General features: G+C 36.8%; 1 protein-coding gene across 1 annotated transcript in view; it reads left to right on the plus strand.

Annotated features, from left to right (window-relative positions):
* Positions 1 to 17,658, plus strand: part of nsmfa (NMDA receptor synaptonuclear signaling and neuronal migration factor a) — a gene marked incomplete at both ends in the record, with an annotated part of 41,967 nt that extends 24,309 nt beyond the window's left edge. The window contains 10 exons of the mRNA XM_079256497.1: positions 3,498 to 3,550; positions 5,080 to 5,169; positions 7,549 to 7,679; positions 9,428 to 9,511; positions 9,669 to 9,702; positions 10,373 to 10,443; positions 10,548 to 10,627; positions 11,079 to 11,181; positions 16,823 to 16,898; positions 17,561 to 17,658. Of these exons, the coding sequence (XP_079112623.1) occupies positions 3,498 to 3,550; positions 5,080 to 5,169; positions 7,549 to 7,679; positions 9,428 to 9,511; positions 9,669 to 9,702; positions 10,373 to 10,443; positions 10,548 to 10,627; positions 11,079 to 11,181; positions 16,823 to 16,898; positions 17,561 to 17,658 (820 nt within the window). The remainder of the gene's footprint in view (positions 1 to 3,497; positions 3,551 to 5,079; positions 5,170 to 7,548; positions 7,680 to 9,427; positions 9,512 to 9,668; positions 9,703 to 10,372; positions 10,444 to 10,547; positions 10,628 to 11,078; positions 11,182 to 16,822; positions 16,899 to 17,560) is intronic.
* Between the last annotated feature and the right edge of the window lie 307 nt (positions 17,659 to 17,965).

Below are 17,965 nucleotides of genomic sequence, written 5' to 3' on the forward strand. Positions count from 1 at the left end.
AAAATAGTTAACTTATTATTTTAGTTTAACATAAGTAATTAATTTACCATACGTTCTACTACAAACTTGGAAGAAAATGTTTTATTGACTGATTGATTAATATGTCTTTATTTTGACCCCCAAAAAACCCAATTGATCAACACTTAATAAAAAAACAAAAAAAAAAAACAGTTTCTGTGCAAGTTAGATGCATTCTGCTGTTTTGCTAGTCATGCTTTCAGGAACCTGGTAATCGTGCACAGAAATCCAGAATGACTCATATATATCTGTCTTTATCCATAGACAAGAACTTAGCCCAGTTCTTTGCAACAAATGTTGTGGCATTTATTCTTTGCATTTTAACAAGGAAATATTGTGGGGTGGGAAGAAAAAACAAAACAAAAAAAAAAAGCCACTAGCACTACATGTCAACACTTGTGTCCAACTGGGCTCAGTCCACTATGATGTCCTCTCCTGTTTGATTTCGTGATTGTGTTGTTCTCACTCTCATATGTAAGTCGCTTTGGATAAAAGCGTTTGCTAAATGACAGGAGAGTAAAATCCCTGTTAACACAGGCCACACTGAGGTGAGTATTACACCACCTAAAACAATACGTCAAACAGAAAAACCTGCTTAAAGTGAAAACTTTAAAGCAACTCTCCTGAGATGCTACGATTCTTTGCTAACATTGAGATAATTTTGTATTATATAGTAAACTCAGAAGGAAGGAGCATAGATTGAAACGTTTTAGTAGACTTTTTCTGTGCCATCATAAGATTATCTGCTTGTAGTACAGAGCATGTACACAACTATAAGATTTCAGTTGTTTGTATTGGACTGACTGTAATATGCCTTACATTCTGCAGATATATAACAATGACTTTGCAGAGATGCGAAGATGATGCTATTTATTCATTTCTTATATGATCTTAATGTAGCGTGAGCTCTGTAAGCAGTATCATGTATGAATATGCCCTGGAAAATGTATTTCTGGCTGTAGGCTTATTGTTGTGTGTTTTCAAAAAGATATTTTTAACACCGTGTTGACTGGAAAAGATGAGTCAACACTAAATGCATTACTCATATGAATAAACAGCTATTTGTGATGATCATTTTAGGTCAAAACAGTTATCTTTTCTTGAAGTTCTGATGAAAAAAATACATTTGTATGTTTCTGTCAAAAAACATAGGTTAAAAAAACCCAAAGACTTAAAAATGGATACCTTAAGAAACCAAATCTCAAGGGAGGAAAAGTAAAAGAAACTTCATTACCTGACAGTAATTAATCTCTGATGAAATAATGAAAATAATGTCAGTGACAGGCAAACACATTTGTCAAGCCAGTACAGCCTCAGCACTCCTGATGTGATCACACAGCCTGATTCAATTAAGTTTGCAAATTCATTAGTAAGAATTAATGAACAGATTTAGAATAAACCCAGCTTCTCAAATCTTTTGTAGAACTTAGATGGAAGAAAAGAAGGCAGCCAAAATCATAATAATGAAAGTGTGAAAGAAAGAGCAAGGTGTGACGTGAGAGTTGCACAAAGAACTAAAAAAAAAAAAAAGACCTGTCAGATTGTCTTTAACTGGGGGTTAATGTGAAATTTATTTTCTTATTTATATTCTCCTCACCTCTATTTTGTCCTAAAAGAGCTCAAACAAGTAGTATTGTTTATGTCTAATAAGTGTTGGCACCTCTTTAAATCAAGTGTGATAATGAAGTTTAGCCATTAAAGGTAGCGTTATAATTTATGTCTTGATGTTTGAAGTTAATTGTTCTGAGTACATTGTTATGGAAGTTAACCAGTGACAACCAGATTGGAAAAAATGCTTCCTTTCCTTTAATGGTGCCTCTACATATTTATGTGCTTCCCTACCACCAGATAAATATACTTCCCACTCACAGAAAAACCACATGCAGAGGCCATTAATAATGAGTGCTGACTGGTTGCTTGGTGTTTGTAGCAGTGACATGGGAGGGGCTCAGAAAGATAAAAGGATGTTTATCTGGGGCTCTTGCCTAGAACATTATGTCATGATCAGGAAGGAAAAAAACACACGTAACCTTTGTTGTTATTGAAGATGCTAAAAGCAACATCATTGTGGTTCGGTAAAACCTATAAATTTATTATTTATAGGTTGCATTTACATAGTGTCACCGTTACCAAGAGGCATCAAAGCTCACTGTTAATCTTTATGAGCACCTAGCCTCCAGCAACATAATAAGAACCATAACTTATTCTTTTTGGGAAGCTAATAGAAGTAAACAAACAAACAAACAAACAGATTTAAATACAAACAAAACAGAATCTATATGAACATTTGTATCACAGCTTCAATAGTGAGCTGAAAACATGAAAGTCTATTATTATTTTTCTTTATTATTATAATTATTGTTATTATTATTATTATTATTATTAGATTATCATTATTATTATTATTATTATTATTATTATTATTATTATTATTATTATTATTATTATTATTATTATTATTATTGTTATTATATGTGGGCTGCATGGTGGTTGGGTAGTTAGCACCATGGCCTTTCTGTGCAAAGCTTACATGTGTATGTTTATATGTAGGTTCTCCAGCTTCCCTCCACCATCCACAGACATGCATATAAAGTTAACTGGTCTCTCTAAATTCTCCCTAGAATTGAAAATGAGCATGAATGGTTGTTTGTCTTTCTTTGTTGGTCCCACAGTGGACTGGCAACATGTCCTAGTGAACAATGCTTCTCGCTTGCTAATTGCTGGGATAGATTCCAGCTTCCCTGCAACCCTCAGCTGGTCTAAGTGGTATAGGAAATAAACTGAATGAATCTCTGGCCATTACTTTAGTCCAGAACTATGGAAATCCATATAATTTGAATTAGGTATGTTAGAGTAGAGAAACAAAAAAAAAAAAGCAGGATAGTTTAGCCTTTGAGGACTGGAGTTTGTCATCGCTGTTTTAAGCCAAGAATGAACTGAAATCAGATGATCCATGTTGTAACTAGAGGTTAAAACATAAATAATAATTTGTCGAGTGGTCGTCTAATTATCTCCCTTTTTATTTCCCTATCCATCCCTACTTATGTAGACTTCATATACTGATGATTTATCAGGACTCCTTGGTGTCTCAAATCAATGATCTGGATATCCTTTCATTGGTCTTCAAGAAGCAAGATCATGGAAACATGAAATCAAGCTATAATCTTTTTCTAAATGTAACCAAGTTCCTAAACAAGGACCAGCACTGAGGAATGCTCCTTACAGCCACTCTGGTCCTTTACCCACAGAAAATAAATAAAGCAGAATAAAAATATAAATAGAAATCTTACATTGACTTAATTGTTTCTTTTTAACCTTTTGTGAAAAAGGAATCTGGACTTTTCTTTTTTTTTTTTCTTAATTTTTCCTCCATTTCTGGCTCTCCCACTTGCCCACCGTTTCCTCTTTCTCCTCTTCATACTTCGCTTCTTCCTCTGCCCTCCATTTTCCCTCCTCCACTTTGATTTCACTACCCACAGGAACTTCCGGAAGCATCTTCGGATGGTGGGCAGCCGAAGGATTAAAGCACAGAGTGAGTCACTTGTGACTGTGTGTGTGTGTGGTTGATATGTTTGTTCAGATTGACTGTGATGTTGTTTGCTCCACCATCATCAGTTTTTTTTTTTTAAATGTGTGTGTGCGTGCATGTGTGTGCAATTTTGCAAGTGTGTGTGGTACCAAACAGTATTTTGCCTTTCTGGATTACCATGAGGATATATTTTAATGAGTGTGTGTGTGTGATACACCAGTAACATGGTGTTGTTCTCGTGTGTGTATATATGAGCATGTAACGTGCTGTGTCTTTTAACTGGTACATCTTTTGGATTGTGGTTTGTTGTGTTATGGTTGGTTGGTTACACAACTCAAAGACATTGGAGAAATTTAAAACACCAAAATGACAATGTGAGGATTAGTAATGGTGGAAGTGTGTGTGTGTCTTTGCAACAACAACGCCAAAGGTAAATTAGAAACTACAAATTTTTCAACATCTACAATAGTTTTAGTCCAAATGCCTTTCTTGCTTATGATGAAAAGAAATTTCTTAAAGTCATGGGACATAAATCATTAGTTTGTGGTTTGTTATTTAATTTCTCCTTGCATACCTCAAATCGGTCTAAACGGTATAAAAATGAAGTCATTTCAAACTCAACCTCTAGTGAATGCCGATTTTTTTCAGATTTGTTAAAAGCCCATATGATGTTTGCTGCTGACAGAGATGCCAAGGTTTTTCTACACCCCCAGTACCCCTGCTGTGACATGGAAATTGTTCCACAAAAGCCAAATCCCTTTCATGTTAAATAATATATATGTTTTCCCACATCCTTAAAGGTAAAATGACATTTTCTCATGTACACAGAATCTAATGGTAACAACAATGATAAAACTTTAGCATAAAAACTAAGGAAATTTAGGTTTCATTGATTATTTCTCTCCTTTTCTAAGACCAGTTGGTATTGTTTTAATTATCATTAGAAAATCTAAATAACTGCCTTTACAATAAGGTAAAACTTTCAAGGATCATTCTTATGAAATATGGGTAACAAAGCTGTAGCTACATACCCAAAAATCTTCCCAAATCACTTCTAATATTGTCCAGATGGTACTCACTTTCATCTACAGATTGAATGATATGATGTTTTACAAGGCCGACGCACCTGGAAAGTCGCTGTTGATAAAGCAAATCCAACACTTTTAAGGAGTGTGAATATGCTCAGAGCTCAGTGATGACTGTTTAAAGCAGAGCTGAGTGTAGACTTAGACTCGCTCAGCAGATTGAAATCCACATTGATGATTAATTAAACAGGAGAGAGCAACAAGATTGCTGTTTTTGTGCTGTTACTGTATGTGCTCATTTGTTCAGTGGTTTGTACATGAAGGCAGTGTGTGTGTTTATGCAGAGGAGGGATGGCGTTGTATGTAGACCATATTTGTGCACTCGTAGCTGCTTCAGCTGCTTCTGGTGTGTGTTATAGGTGGTGAGTGTTATGCGGCTTAGGCCAGTTTGTAGGCTTACTAGTGTGTGTGAGTGTGTGTGTTACTATCTCTCCCCGCCTGCACTAGCATTCGCTGAACGTAGATCGAAGAGTTTCAGCCGTTCCTGGAGCGATCCCACTCCTGTCAAGCCTGACTCTACTCATGAACCCAAAGACAGTGAGTTAAAACGGACTCACACATGTCCACATATATACACAAAGACATGCGCGCACTGCGAACATACACTCGCAGGGGGTAGACAAAAACTTTAAAGTAATCAGGTCACATTTCCAAACAGGTATATTTGATGTGATGGAGAAGCAATATTTGCATTTGTGAATGTTGACGCAAGAAAAATTTGTTATCAGGGACAGATTCACTCGTCCAAGCCAGGAGCATTTCCTGGAAATGAGAAAGGCTTGAAGAAATTATCCATGAAGAAAAAAAGTCCATTTATATTTGATTCACATTTAAATCTGTATGTTTTTTCACAAGCTACTAGAAGATCAGAATCTGAACTTGTACTACGTGAGCAATTATGACTTAATATGAAGAAATTAATGGACATTAAGGACTTCACTCACTGCATTGCATTTAGCATATTAGTAAACCTTCCATCATGTGTCACTGGAGAGTTAAAGTCTCCATAAAATCCACTTTAACTCTTTAACGTTCTAGTCTGCTGTGATTAGAGAAATATCATAAGATGACCTTAGCGACACATGAAAATAAAAATTGTGCATTTGTTTGAAAATTTATCACTGTAATCTGCAGCCAAACACTAAGCTAATGTCAGCGTTTGGAGCAATGCTTTCACATTTTTTGCAAGGTTTTATTGGGAAATAAACAGTAGTGATGCACTACTTGTGCAAGGGCAGTGCCAGAGGAGTGGCAGGGGTCACTCATCATGTAAAATTATAGCTTTTATGACCAAGTTTTTGTCGACTAGTTAGCCAGTGCTATTTAAACCTATGTGCTTTCTATAAAGACAACTAAACATTGGAGATAAGCCTGTCAGGCCAATTTTCTCCTATAAGTCATTTCTAGAGGCTTAAGCACTGCCTGCCATTCTGTCACAGCTTCGCCTTGTTTCTAAATTTAGTCAGAGCAAAGTTTCTTTCATGATCTAGGACTGAAAGGAAATCTTACAGGATCCAGCTTGTCAACTTTTTATCAAGATGTGTCGAACTTAATTCAGCGTTAAAAGTCTTAAAGAGTGAGCAGTTTGGTTGGGACATGAACAGCAGGAGGTGTAATAACGGCAGAATAGTTTGCAGTTTGTGTTGCATTTCTGTGGAACAGTGAGGTGACATTTTATCATTACAGATCTGCAGCTAAGAAGACTACTGAACATAACACGTGATGAAACAGACATTCACACATAGATGGCACAATCACGCGTGCAAACTGACTGTCTCTGCTGTTGACTCTGACCCTGTCCATCTGTCCCCTTATGACCGTGGGTCTTTCTTCAACTTTGTGATACTCCCTTGTTTTGTGAGTATGTCTTCCAAAATTGAGTGTGTCCTTCGTCCAAGTGTATCAGCTGCTCCAGATGTTACAGCGAGGACTTGTGCGTCTCGGCTCCTTTGTAGAGCTTTAAATATGTAAATCAACAAACTGTTGGCATGCTATTTGTGTGCATTGACGTGTGAATTTGTGGGTTTATGTTTGATTTTTCTTCACCTCCATTTGCGTGTCAGTGTCAGTGTGTAAAACAAAATAAATAAATAAATAATAAATAAAATAAATAAATATATTGTTGTTGTCTGTTGGTGTGATTGAACCCCTCGTCCCTCCTCTTACCTTGAAGGAAGTTGTTATTTTGTTGTGCTGAATCTCTGGAGTTTTGCTGTTGACATTACATGTAAAATGCGTCAGTTTCTCTTTTTTCACCCTCTTCTTTCATCACCTTCCCTTTAAAAATATCCACCCCTCCTCGGGTATCCCAGAAGATTGATCGATTGATTGATCAGTTTATATTTTTAGCTTATCATAGGTGAGATAAGTTTTGAACTTCAAAACCTGTGGAATGATTAGATTATGATCGACAATGACATCATGTGAGTAACTTGGAAGAAGATGGACACTGGATCAAGACTCCATCAGAATGTAGCAGCTGGTTATGGTGGAAATGGTAGAATAGAGACAATGAATGTTTAGCTGCGACCATAACTGCAGGTCATCATTATCATCCTTTCTGACTACAGGACGCAACACTGTGTGTTTTCACCGCGGATCATGACTCAATTGAATAATTGCCCTTTTGAAAATAGCATCTCTCTAAACCAAGTTCATTTTATTTGATCATTTTAGGAGTTTACTCCTTAAATCATGTCACACACACCATCAGCCATTCTTTTTTTCCCATCAAGTCATTTTCTTTTTTAGCCTCATCCCTTCACTCTGCTCTTCCCCTGCTTTAACTTCTCATACTCATTCTTCCCTCACTTCCCAGTTTTTTCTGTCACTCCTCTTGCCACCCTCTCCCAGCATGTCTATATGTCCTGTTATACCCAACCTTGTTTCTCAGCAGTGTTGTATAATGTCTTCAAGGCGGGGACCTGCAGACCCCCTGTGGCCCTGTGGAGGAAGGAGGACTTGATGACAACATAGACTGGGAGGAGGAAAGAGAGATGGAGAGGCTGGCCTGTGAGGGAGATGACTTTGTACCTCCTAAAATCATGGTAAGCAGATGTGAGCTGCCCCTGAAATTTCACTGCCCCCCCCCCCCCCCCCCCCCCCCCATTTGTATCCATTTATATTCAATAAATGGATACAAATGTTTATTAATTTTAGCAATTTATTTTACAGTAACATTTATGTCATTAGTGTTAACGGACATAACTGTAAATGTATCCCTAGTTAAAAATAATTTAATTGCTGAAACACTTGTTCACCAGGGTCACATTTCTCAGTTTTGTGTCAGAAGGTAATCGACAAAACCTACAATGTAAACATGGTCAGCAATGACAGCAGAGGAAATGGTTCATGGTTTTTACCAAATCATTTTTGTTATTTGGAAACAATAAGTACTTGGAAAAAGCACAGTTTGCATTCTTCAAGTGCAAAAAAACTAGGACACATGAATCCAGTTATACTGATATCCATCCAGAAGACACCTTTTGCATAAAAGCCATTTTGAATTAGCAGCTGGTAGTCGAGGCTGGTGCTTTTGTTTGACGGAAGAATCCACAATTTGTTTCTTTCCAAAAGCCTGCTTTTTTGTTTGCATTTTTTTTTAAATCCAGGCCAATATTTCTTTTCTTGAAATAAGCAAGAGAGATATTTATTTCAGTATTATCCCATTTTCTTTTCTTAACCTCATCCTGTCCACCATCAAACCGAGCAGTGCTGCTGTGTTGTGCTACACAAATTTGCTATACTAAGGGGCTTCTTGCTGAATATAAAGTGAAAGAAACTTTGTGGATACAAGGCCTTGAAACTGAACTTTTGTTGTTAATCTTTTTAATTGATTGTTGCTATATTACATATTGCTGGATTTTGCAGGAAGATCAAAAGGGGGAAGAAAAGAGAAGGAGAAAGTGAAGAGTTTAAAAGAGAAAATAAAAAACAACAACAACCACATGCTACATTTATAAAGAAAGCCAACAGAAAACATCTTTTAAAAACAGAGAAAATAAAGAAGAGAATCATCAGGAGTACTAAAGAACAAGCTGAGAAAAACAGACAATGCCATTAAAATGTAACTGTAGCCATGGTGATTAAAGCTGAATGATGATCATGTAACTGTATAAACATGTTAGTGATCTGAGTGTGTGACAGCAAAGTACTGCAAGACATTTAGACTAGAACAAATCAGAAAAATAGTATCAGAAGATTTTATTTACAATAATACCAGAGCAATACAGGAAACCTTTAGAAGCCCAAAAATCCCCCCCCCCCCCCCCCCCAATTTAAACTTTCAGTGTGCAGAGGGTGAAAATGGCATCGACTTTCCACTAAAGAGGGGCGTTGATTGTCATACAAAATGAAATCCGAGACTTTTCCATCTGGGTCATCAGCAATTCTGTAAAAATCTCTGTCTTAGAGGCTCTAAAATGAGGAGCATGGACTCAGTCATAAACATAGCAAAAGTTATCTGATTTATATTAGTATAAATGCACCTAGACTTATGGTTTTAGTATATTAACAGGTGCCGTGTGACATATTTTACAGATACAGAAGGTATGTGTCCAAATTAAGGATCTTTAATTAATGAAGCATAAAAACAAGCCAATAGGTTTGTGGGTTGTAAGTTCTGTTAATAATCCTAAATTTCATTTATATTATAATTGGGTGGGCATATCGGTCACTGTGAGCTCCACATTCTCCCTCACTTTTCTTTGTTTTCTCCTTTCATTTTCTCTTCCACTTTGTCTGACTTACAAATCTACCTTCTTTTTCCTAACACCCCCCCTCCCATCCCCTTTAGCTGATCTCTTCTAAAGTTCCCAAGGCAGAGTACATTCCCACCATAATCCGCAGGGATGATCCATCCATCATCCCCATCCTCTATGTGAGTCCTATACACTAAAGCATTCATATTCTTTGCACTCTGAAACATCAACAAAGCTCAACAAGCAAAATATTCCTTCAATAACTCATCTCTGATAAAGAGTTTTTCAAGCATTTGTACTTGCTAAAATGTTGCATATAAAAATCTCTCCCCTCAGGACCATGAACATGCAACTTTTGATGATATTCTGGGTGAGTATTTCTATCGATTGTGTGCTTGTGTCAGTTCCTTTCATGCTGATTCAGTGTCATAATTTGTAAATGAAAACTTAGTTCATCGAATGCAAATGTGCAACAGATGAAAAGTGAACAAGTTCTGTTAGATGTTATCAGACACAAAGAAGCAGCATGGGATCGTGTCTATAAACAAGAAAAGACTACATCAGTTCACTCATCTGTAAAGGAAAGCATGTTCAGCCTGGACCGCGCAGCACTTTGGCTTCTGCACAGTGGAGTCTGAACTCTGACTCATGTTGTGCTGAGGGAATTAAAGGTCAGGAAAATAGCTACAAGGAAGACCTTACATGCAAGAAAATCTCCAAGCTGTAGTTTAGTATTGCTCATAAATGTTTATTTGTAAACACTCAAGAAGCATAGATCTCCAGAGTTTTCCAACAACAAGCTCATATAGAGAGGTTCAAAGGGTTATCTTCTTCTTTAGTATGTATAAACACATAAATTGGCCTGGAATACACACTATGGACCTCTGTTAAAATGGCTTTTACAGCTGCCTATCATTATGATTATTACACCTGTACTTTTTCACACACTCCAGAGATTCTACAGTGTCTCCATTTTCCTTTCATCTTCACTCTTGCAGACCCTGTCTGTGTGTCAATCTTACTGTTTTCTTATGTCACAGAGGAAATAGACAAGAAGCTCACAGCCTACAGGAGAGGAAGCAAATTCTGGAGGATGCTCATCTTCTGTCAGGTAAGCAACAAAGAAGCACCATTGACAAAAATATACTGCAGAAATGCATGTTTTACTTGCCCAATGCTGTGCATTTGTTCTGAATGATGTTGTGTTTTTGATAGGGAGGACCTGGTCATCTGTATTTACTGAAGAATAAAGTGGCAACCTTTGCTAAAGTGGAAAAGGAAGAGGATATGAGCCAGTAAGCTACTGCTCTAATTCTGCATTTTTGCCATCAGTTTCACAAATTATGAGTCATGTTTATTTCAATATTTCATTTAATGTTCCTTAAAACACAGAAATCTGATGATAGTTAATATGGAGACCAAGTTCCCAAACCTTAAACATGCCCATTAGACATCTAACCCTGACTATGACTAATAAAAGCTGTGCAAGTAACAGGAAAGGTAATTGGAGCCTTTTAATTCTCCAATAATTAATGTAGAGGTGGAGGGTTAAATGTTGTCATTACGCATTAAAAGCACCATGCGACTTAAAACAAATTTGCTATTTAAACGCTGTTTGCTCAGCTACTAATTACAGGTTATAAACTTTTATGTGATTCAATGATGCTCTTGGGAGCTTGCAAGGTTTTCAGTTGTGTGTTTTCAATGTGACTTTCCCACATGACATGAGCTTTTTATTTCTCTCAGATTCTGGAGGAGGCTCAGTCGATTCATGAGTAAAGTAAACCCAGAGCCAAACCTCATCCACATAATGGGATGCTACGTTTTAGGGAACCCCAATGGAGAGAAGGTATTCAGCCCCTTATAACAACAAACATCACTCCCAAACACTGTATTTCTCTTTATCTTCTTTTTCTCTTCTCTTAATATAACCAGTGTATAGTTAGAAAAATATGGATGTGTCTTTCAGGTCTGAAAAGTGAAGGCAATTACGCAACTTCCACAACTGAGTATTCTTTCTTAACCCTGGTCTTTTAAAAATGAACGTTTTTGTATGAATAATTATCATTTTTATTACTATTATCGTTATTATTATTGTTATTATCATATAATTTTATTTAACCTGGAAAGTTATCATTTTAAATTATTATTTAAAATGACGGTATGACTAAAAAGTCAACACATTTTGGAGAAATTGGGTAAGAGCTCAAAGATATCTGAAGTTCAACTCGAAAAACACTCAGCGAGCGCATACCTCTGGCAAAGCTTTTAAAAATTTTTCTAGATCTTAATGGTGATCCGGATCACCACCAAAATTAAATTCATTTCTTCCTTTTCACATTTTCAACAAATCCTTAAAAAAATTCCATGAAAATCGATCCATAACTTTTTGAGTTATCTTGAACACAAACAAACAGACAAACAGATAAACGACGGGTAAAACATAACCTTGGCAGAAGCAATAAATACCAAAAAACTCAAAGAAAAACAGCCGCTCAACAACAGTGAGTTACAAAACTGTGGCATGCATCTGCTTGCCACCAAAAGTTAGAACTGATTGTTTTAGTTTAATTTAGAGCAGACCTGTAAGTAAATGTGAAATTTTAAACCTTCTTGTAAAAAATTTTGTTCCTTTCCTACAGAAGCTTGAAATGACGACCTCCAAAATGCAGGGCTCGCTGCATGAATTTCCACAAATATAACTGGATTGTTAGTATGTCGATTTGTGACTTGAATTGTTGCCTCAGTAAACATATTCCCAGTTAATGGTATCAGTTAGCAGTGTAATATAATATAATGTAATGTAATATAATATAATATAATATAATATAATATAATATAATATAATATAATATAATATAATATAATATAATATAACGTAACATAACGTAACGTAACGTAACGTAACGTAACATAACATAGATAGGCTTATGCACTGTTTCAACTGAGTTTGACTTAGAACGGGATGGTATGGAGTATTAAACCATGATCTCTGTTTCATTTCCACACCATCTGTACCTTTACTTGTAAAGCAGGCTTTATGCTGCATAGCCAGATTGCATCAGCTACGTAATAGCAAGACATTTTAGCAGCGTGTTACGGCCCCTAAACAAAACAATAGTATGGCTCGAGAGTAGGAACCATAACATATGAGGGGAACCACTGCCAAAAATCAACATGTAAACAAAGTTTATTAAAGAAACCGACAGCAACCGAAAGAGGAGGGAGCCCCAGCCAAAATAAACAAAAAGGGAGCCGCCACAAACCAGCCACGCAATGGGCCGTAGGATCTGGGCCGCTCCCCAAACAAAAAAGATCAAACCAAAGAACCAAAACCGAAAACTGAACTACCGGAGACTCCCAATTCAAAAACAACCCAAACAGACTGATGGAGAGGTTGGCAGTGACCTCCCCCGAGCACTGCGCACCGCCCGCCTTATGTTCACTCCAGCAGGCCACTCCAGCCAATCACTGCAGAGGAAACAGAGATAATGACACACAGCTGGACACGCAAATTAAAACAGCTGACCATGGCACGCACAACACAGCGCAACACCTTTTTTAATTCTAGCTATGTAGAATGCGACACTAAAACCATGATGATAATGATGGACAACCTGCTGTCTACATTCTTTGTGGCTGACCTTCGGCATAAAAAAAAAAAAAAAAAAATATATGCTTTACTTAAACATGGCACTGTTCTTACTTTGTTCTTATTGCCCTGTCAAACAGGAGTGTTGATCTTTTTGACCAATCAGTTGATTGTAGTGAGTCAAGGTCCACCCTTAGCAGTCAGATGAGTTAGACTGGCACCCCAACAGAAGGGTTGCAAATAGTACGAGAGGTCAGATATTCTGGCATCCAGTTGCCCATGAAAACACAAAAAATAATGCTGACCCCAGCTGGTAACTTCTCATTAAAAAATAAGGAAAAATAGATTACTTTCAGAAATCTGAACTTGCAGTTTCCTTCTTTAAAACATTGGTGATGCAATGGTTTCTGTGTAGATTTAGAAAATATAAGGTATGCAAACACTCCAGGTGCAAGGATCTGCCTTACCTACTCTAAAGCTTCTGCATAGTGCATGTAATATGCAATATGTGTATCAGATCTGCACTGTTATATATCGCAGTATAAAATTATGCATGTATTCATGTTTGTTCATAACATGTTCAAAATCATACTTTTTTATACCACATAAACAGATTGTGTATTGGAAATTAATTTCGCTCTTTCTGCTGCTCACTTTGGTCTCTCTCTTTATTTCAATATCTCTCTTTGCTGTCCTCTTCTTTTATCTGTTTTTTCTGTTCTTGTACCTGTTGTGAGCAAACTGAAACACAAAAAAACCACATACACACATAGCAAGAAAAAGAAATGAAAAAAAAAAATCAAAGTATGAGCACACACAAGCTGGCACTCACATACACAGTCACAAACCATTGCCAGCGGTGTTTGTCTGACCCAACTGTCTGTTCCAGGCATGTCTGCCAAACAATGCTTTGTTATATAAAGTGGTTCTCTCCAGGGTTGATAGGCTGTCTGCAGAACAGACTGCACATCAGTGATATGTTCACCCCAACAGACTCACAAACACAAACAATGTTACATGAGTATGTGGAGCCAACTTAATCCTAATCCTTAATCCTAGTGTCACTATCATTTAAAATTATTATTATTATTATTATTACTATTTTTTTTTAAATTATTATTATTATTATTATTATTATTATTATTATTATTATTATTATGGATTTTTTAATAACAATAATAATAAATCATTATGCCCGGGATAGGCTCCAGCTTCCCCACGACCCTGAATTGGATTAAGTGGTTCAGAAAATGAATGAATGAATGAATGAATTATATTTTTATAATTATTATTGTATATTATTTTATTATTATTTTTACTTGGTGGTTGGTTTGCTTTTATTTACAGCATTTTAGAATTTTATGCATGCTCTCTGACTGCATGCAGTTCTTTCTTTGTAAAATTAGGACTGATTTTCTGACGGGTGAGCCATGCTTAGTTTGAGTGCTACTCAAAATTTGGGCAGCAGGAGATTTTTTAAAACTTCTAAAACATTGTAAAGTGACTTGAGTGAAAATGACAGTGTATTCTAAAAGTTGTGCCTAGTCCCTGGACTGTGTTGAACCCTAATTTTTTTTTTTTTTTTTATGTTATAGTTCAGAAAAACTACAAGAAAATTTAAAATTTTCCATATCTTAATATCCAGGAAAGATTCATTGTTATTAAATAAAGACATTTAGTTAGTTGTTTGTCTAATGCTAATATATTTTGTTATGTTTATTCAACACTAAACTTGAAACTTTATTTATAATGAGCTGAAAAAGAACTTCTAGAAACTGTTTAACAGTTCCATTTTACATTTCAGCGAAACACAACTCTTGGCTTTTTAACATGTTTTAAGCATTTACAGTCAAAAACACTGAACATGTTTTCATGTAAATGTTAGATTTAATTTAGTCACACTTTACCGTGTAACAAACAGTTTATGTTTTAAATGATCTGAACACTGACATTTCATTTCTAAATGTGTCTTCTCACGTGATGTCAACTTTCCATTAGTTTTAATTAATCACACAACTTGACAGAAATGTCACAGACTGGGGATGGCAGAAAATGATCATTTGAAGATCAGTGTATTTTTTTAATGTACATACAAGAGATTGCTGGTTCAAGACTCATTGTTGCTTACATACTTAAGTCTAACTCACATTTCCTACTGCACTCTCACCTGGTAAGAACTGGCCATTGAAATGGCATTGTTATCTAAATGGTTTGTTTTTCTGTTTGTATCTTATTGATGCTGTCATGTCACAGAAATGCTGCCCATCAGCAAGCAATAGTTTACAGATACGATGGAATCCCAAAATTTACACCCATGAATTATAAAACTAATGCACTTGGGACAAACGACCTAATCTATACATCACATATTTTACAGCAAGACTAAGCTGCGTTACAAATAAACAACATATGCTAAAGAACAGGCTTGCTTATAACTTGCACCCCACTATGTTATCCAAAATCCAAGCAGAAGTATTAAAAGTACCTCAACAAGCAAGCTGTTGTTTCCAGATGTTTCATCCCAAACAGAATGTCATAATCCTAGATGTTAAATTGGTTCACTCCATTAAGGCCATTAAGGGGGTATATTAAAGCTGCTCCTCTGTGTTTTGAAATGAGACCATAATTGTTATTGTATGATTAAGTAAATCCCCAGCAAATATCAAAGGCATGTTGCTTGTTAGAACAACAAAAGCTGATTTCCAATGTTAATTTTTATCTTTGACATTACCTTGTTAATTCATAGGCCATCCTTTTATCACTGTTTTATCACATGAGTTTGAGGGATTTAGAAGATTTCCATTTGAAAACAAAGGCTGCAAATAGTGAGACGGTCAGAAAGAAAGCGTAACCCAGTTTCTGAATGATGCCAGCCCTCTAGAGATTCTTTAATGTGTTTTGCTTTCATGAGCACAAAGTCTGCATCTTCTAATGTCTTCGCATCAACAGGCATTAACAGCTTGAAAGAAGCCACTGAGGAGAGACAGGAAATTACCTAACATGCACCAAACTTCACTTGGATTAGTGATTAACCTCCAGCTCGCTCTGCAGTACAGACAAACCGTCCTGCCTGCACACCCCTCAATGTTTTCTCCTCTGCACCCAACATCAAGCCATCTTCTTTTATCTTTTTCAAAAGACTGCGAATACGGCACAACAAGCACAAAGGACTGCCTTCTCCCCCCCCCCCCCCCCCCCCCCCCCCCCCTCCAATTTAACATCCTAAAAAGATAAACAAAAGCAGAATATGTTTAATCTCTTGTCTTTTTGGACATTGCAGATTCTTCATGACACACAAAAATGGGTTTAAAACAATCTAATGATCAATCTAATGATTTTAGTGACTATCATCAGCATAGACTACAGCAGCAGACAGTAAAATAGAAATCCTTCTACAAACAAAAAAAATCCAGGGTTATCTGAGATCTAAAGCTAGCAGTAGGCTCTTCCATCACTAGACACCATGTTGCCAGCATTATGACCAGTGTGCAAGGAAACAGAGGTGCAGGATGTGAGCACTGGTCTGACCTGCCAACTGGCCACATGGCCAGTCTGCTCTCCAGTAGCTGCTTGCCAAGAACTGAGGCATTGTTTTGTTGATCATTTCACGTACCGACAACCCTTCAACAGGACTCACTAGAGGTTTGAATCATCAACTGTTTCAAAAAGGAAGTGTGATCTCTTTCCAGCGCAACATCTTGGATTTAACACAGACTAGATGTTACAAGGGCAGGACACGCTGATGCTGAGATGAGAAGTACCTTATACAAAAGCTGAATGAACACCTTTGCATTTTAACTCACAAGCTAAATTCATTGAGTGTTTGCTGTTGTTTTTGTCTGTCGTTCCTGAAAGGGAAACAGGATTAACTGGTGTTTGCTTTATCTCGGCCCAACAGCTTTTCCAGAAACTGAAGAATCTGATGAGGCCTTATTCTGTTGAGTTCGAGTCACCACTGGAGCTGTCTGCACAAGGTGGGTCGGAACAAACATCCTAGCACTCTCTTACAGGCAGATCACAGAACCAACACACACACACACAATGATTCACATGCACATTTACGCATATTGCAGCCAGTATGTGTTCATCCACCATCTGTCCAGTGATGACAACTGGAAGAGGAATTCACAGAAACAGCTGTTTACTTATTTAACCATCTGACTTATTTATAGTGTCGCTCTGTTTTGGATTTCAAATCTCCTCGTTTTATTCTTTCTCTAAATCTGTAGATTTAATCTTTAGATTCAAATTAGTTATGAGATGATTCACATAGGTCAGACAGAAACAAACCACACATTTTATGCATTTATAGCCAATATATTTGTTCACTGTAGTCACCTACATATCTGTTGTTGAGAAGTAAAGAAATACGTTTTAGGCTATAACTTCCTACTTCAGATTAACATCAAATTACAGACAGAGAAATCCAGTTTCATCTTTATCTCCACCACAGTTTTTCCATTAAAAAACAAAAACAAAAACTATGACTTGCACACTTGACTTTGTAGAACAAATAAGCACAAGTACAGCGTTCATCTAGTGAAAAAAGATAGGAAAATATCAGTCCCCTCATAAAACACATTACCCACTGTAACATGATTTCTAGTAACCTAACTAATCTCATTTACTACTTTAGGCAAAGAGATGATTGAGATGTACTTCGATTTCCGCCTCTACCGCCTTTGGAAGACGCGCCAGCACTCCAAACTCTTGGACTATGAGGATTTTTTGTGACAGATGCCCACAGAGAGCGAGTGCAGCAAAGCCCTCCAGTGCAACAAAGACCCTGTTGAAACTAATCTGCTGATCGAACATTGCTCAACTGTAGTGCTCAGGCTGTTTACTCAAAGTAAACAGGTAGACCTGCTTTCATCCAGGACGGGACTAGAGGAAGGGGAAAAGGCGGTAGCAGAACAAAGAAGCTGAGGATAAAGACCTGTGACTTCCCTCATCAGAGACACAAATGGAAAAAAAAGGTGCAAACAGAATACATGCAGGAAAGAAAGAGGAGAAAGCCTGACTACCCACATCATAGTCACTA

Source organism: Telmatherina bonti (assembly GCF_933228915.1).
Source record: "Telmatherina bonti genome assembly, chromosome: 17".
NCBI classification, from domain to species: Eukaryota; Metazoa; Chordata; class Actinopteri; order Atheriniformes; family Telmatherinidae; genus Telmatherina; species Telmatherina bonti.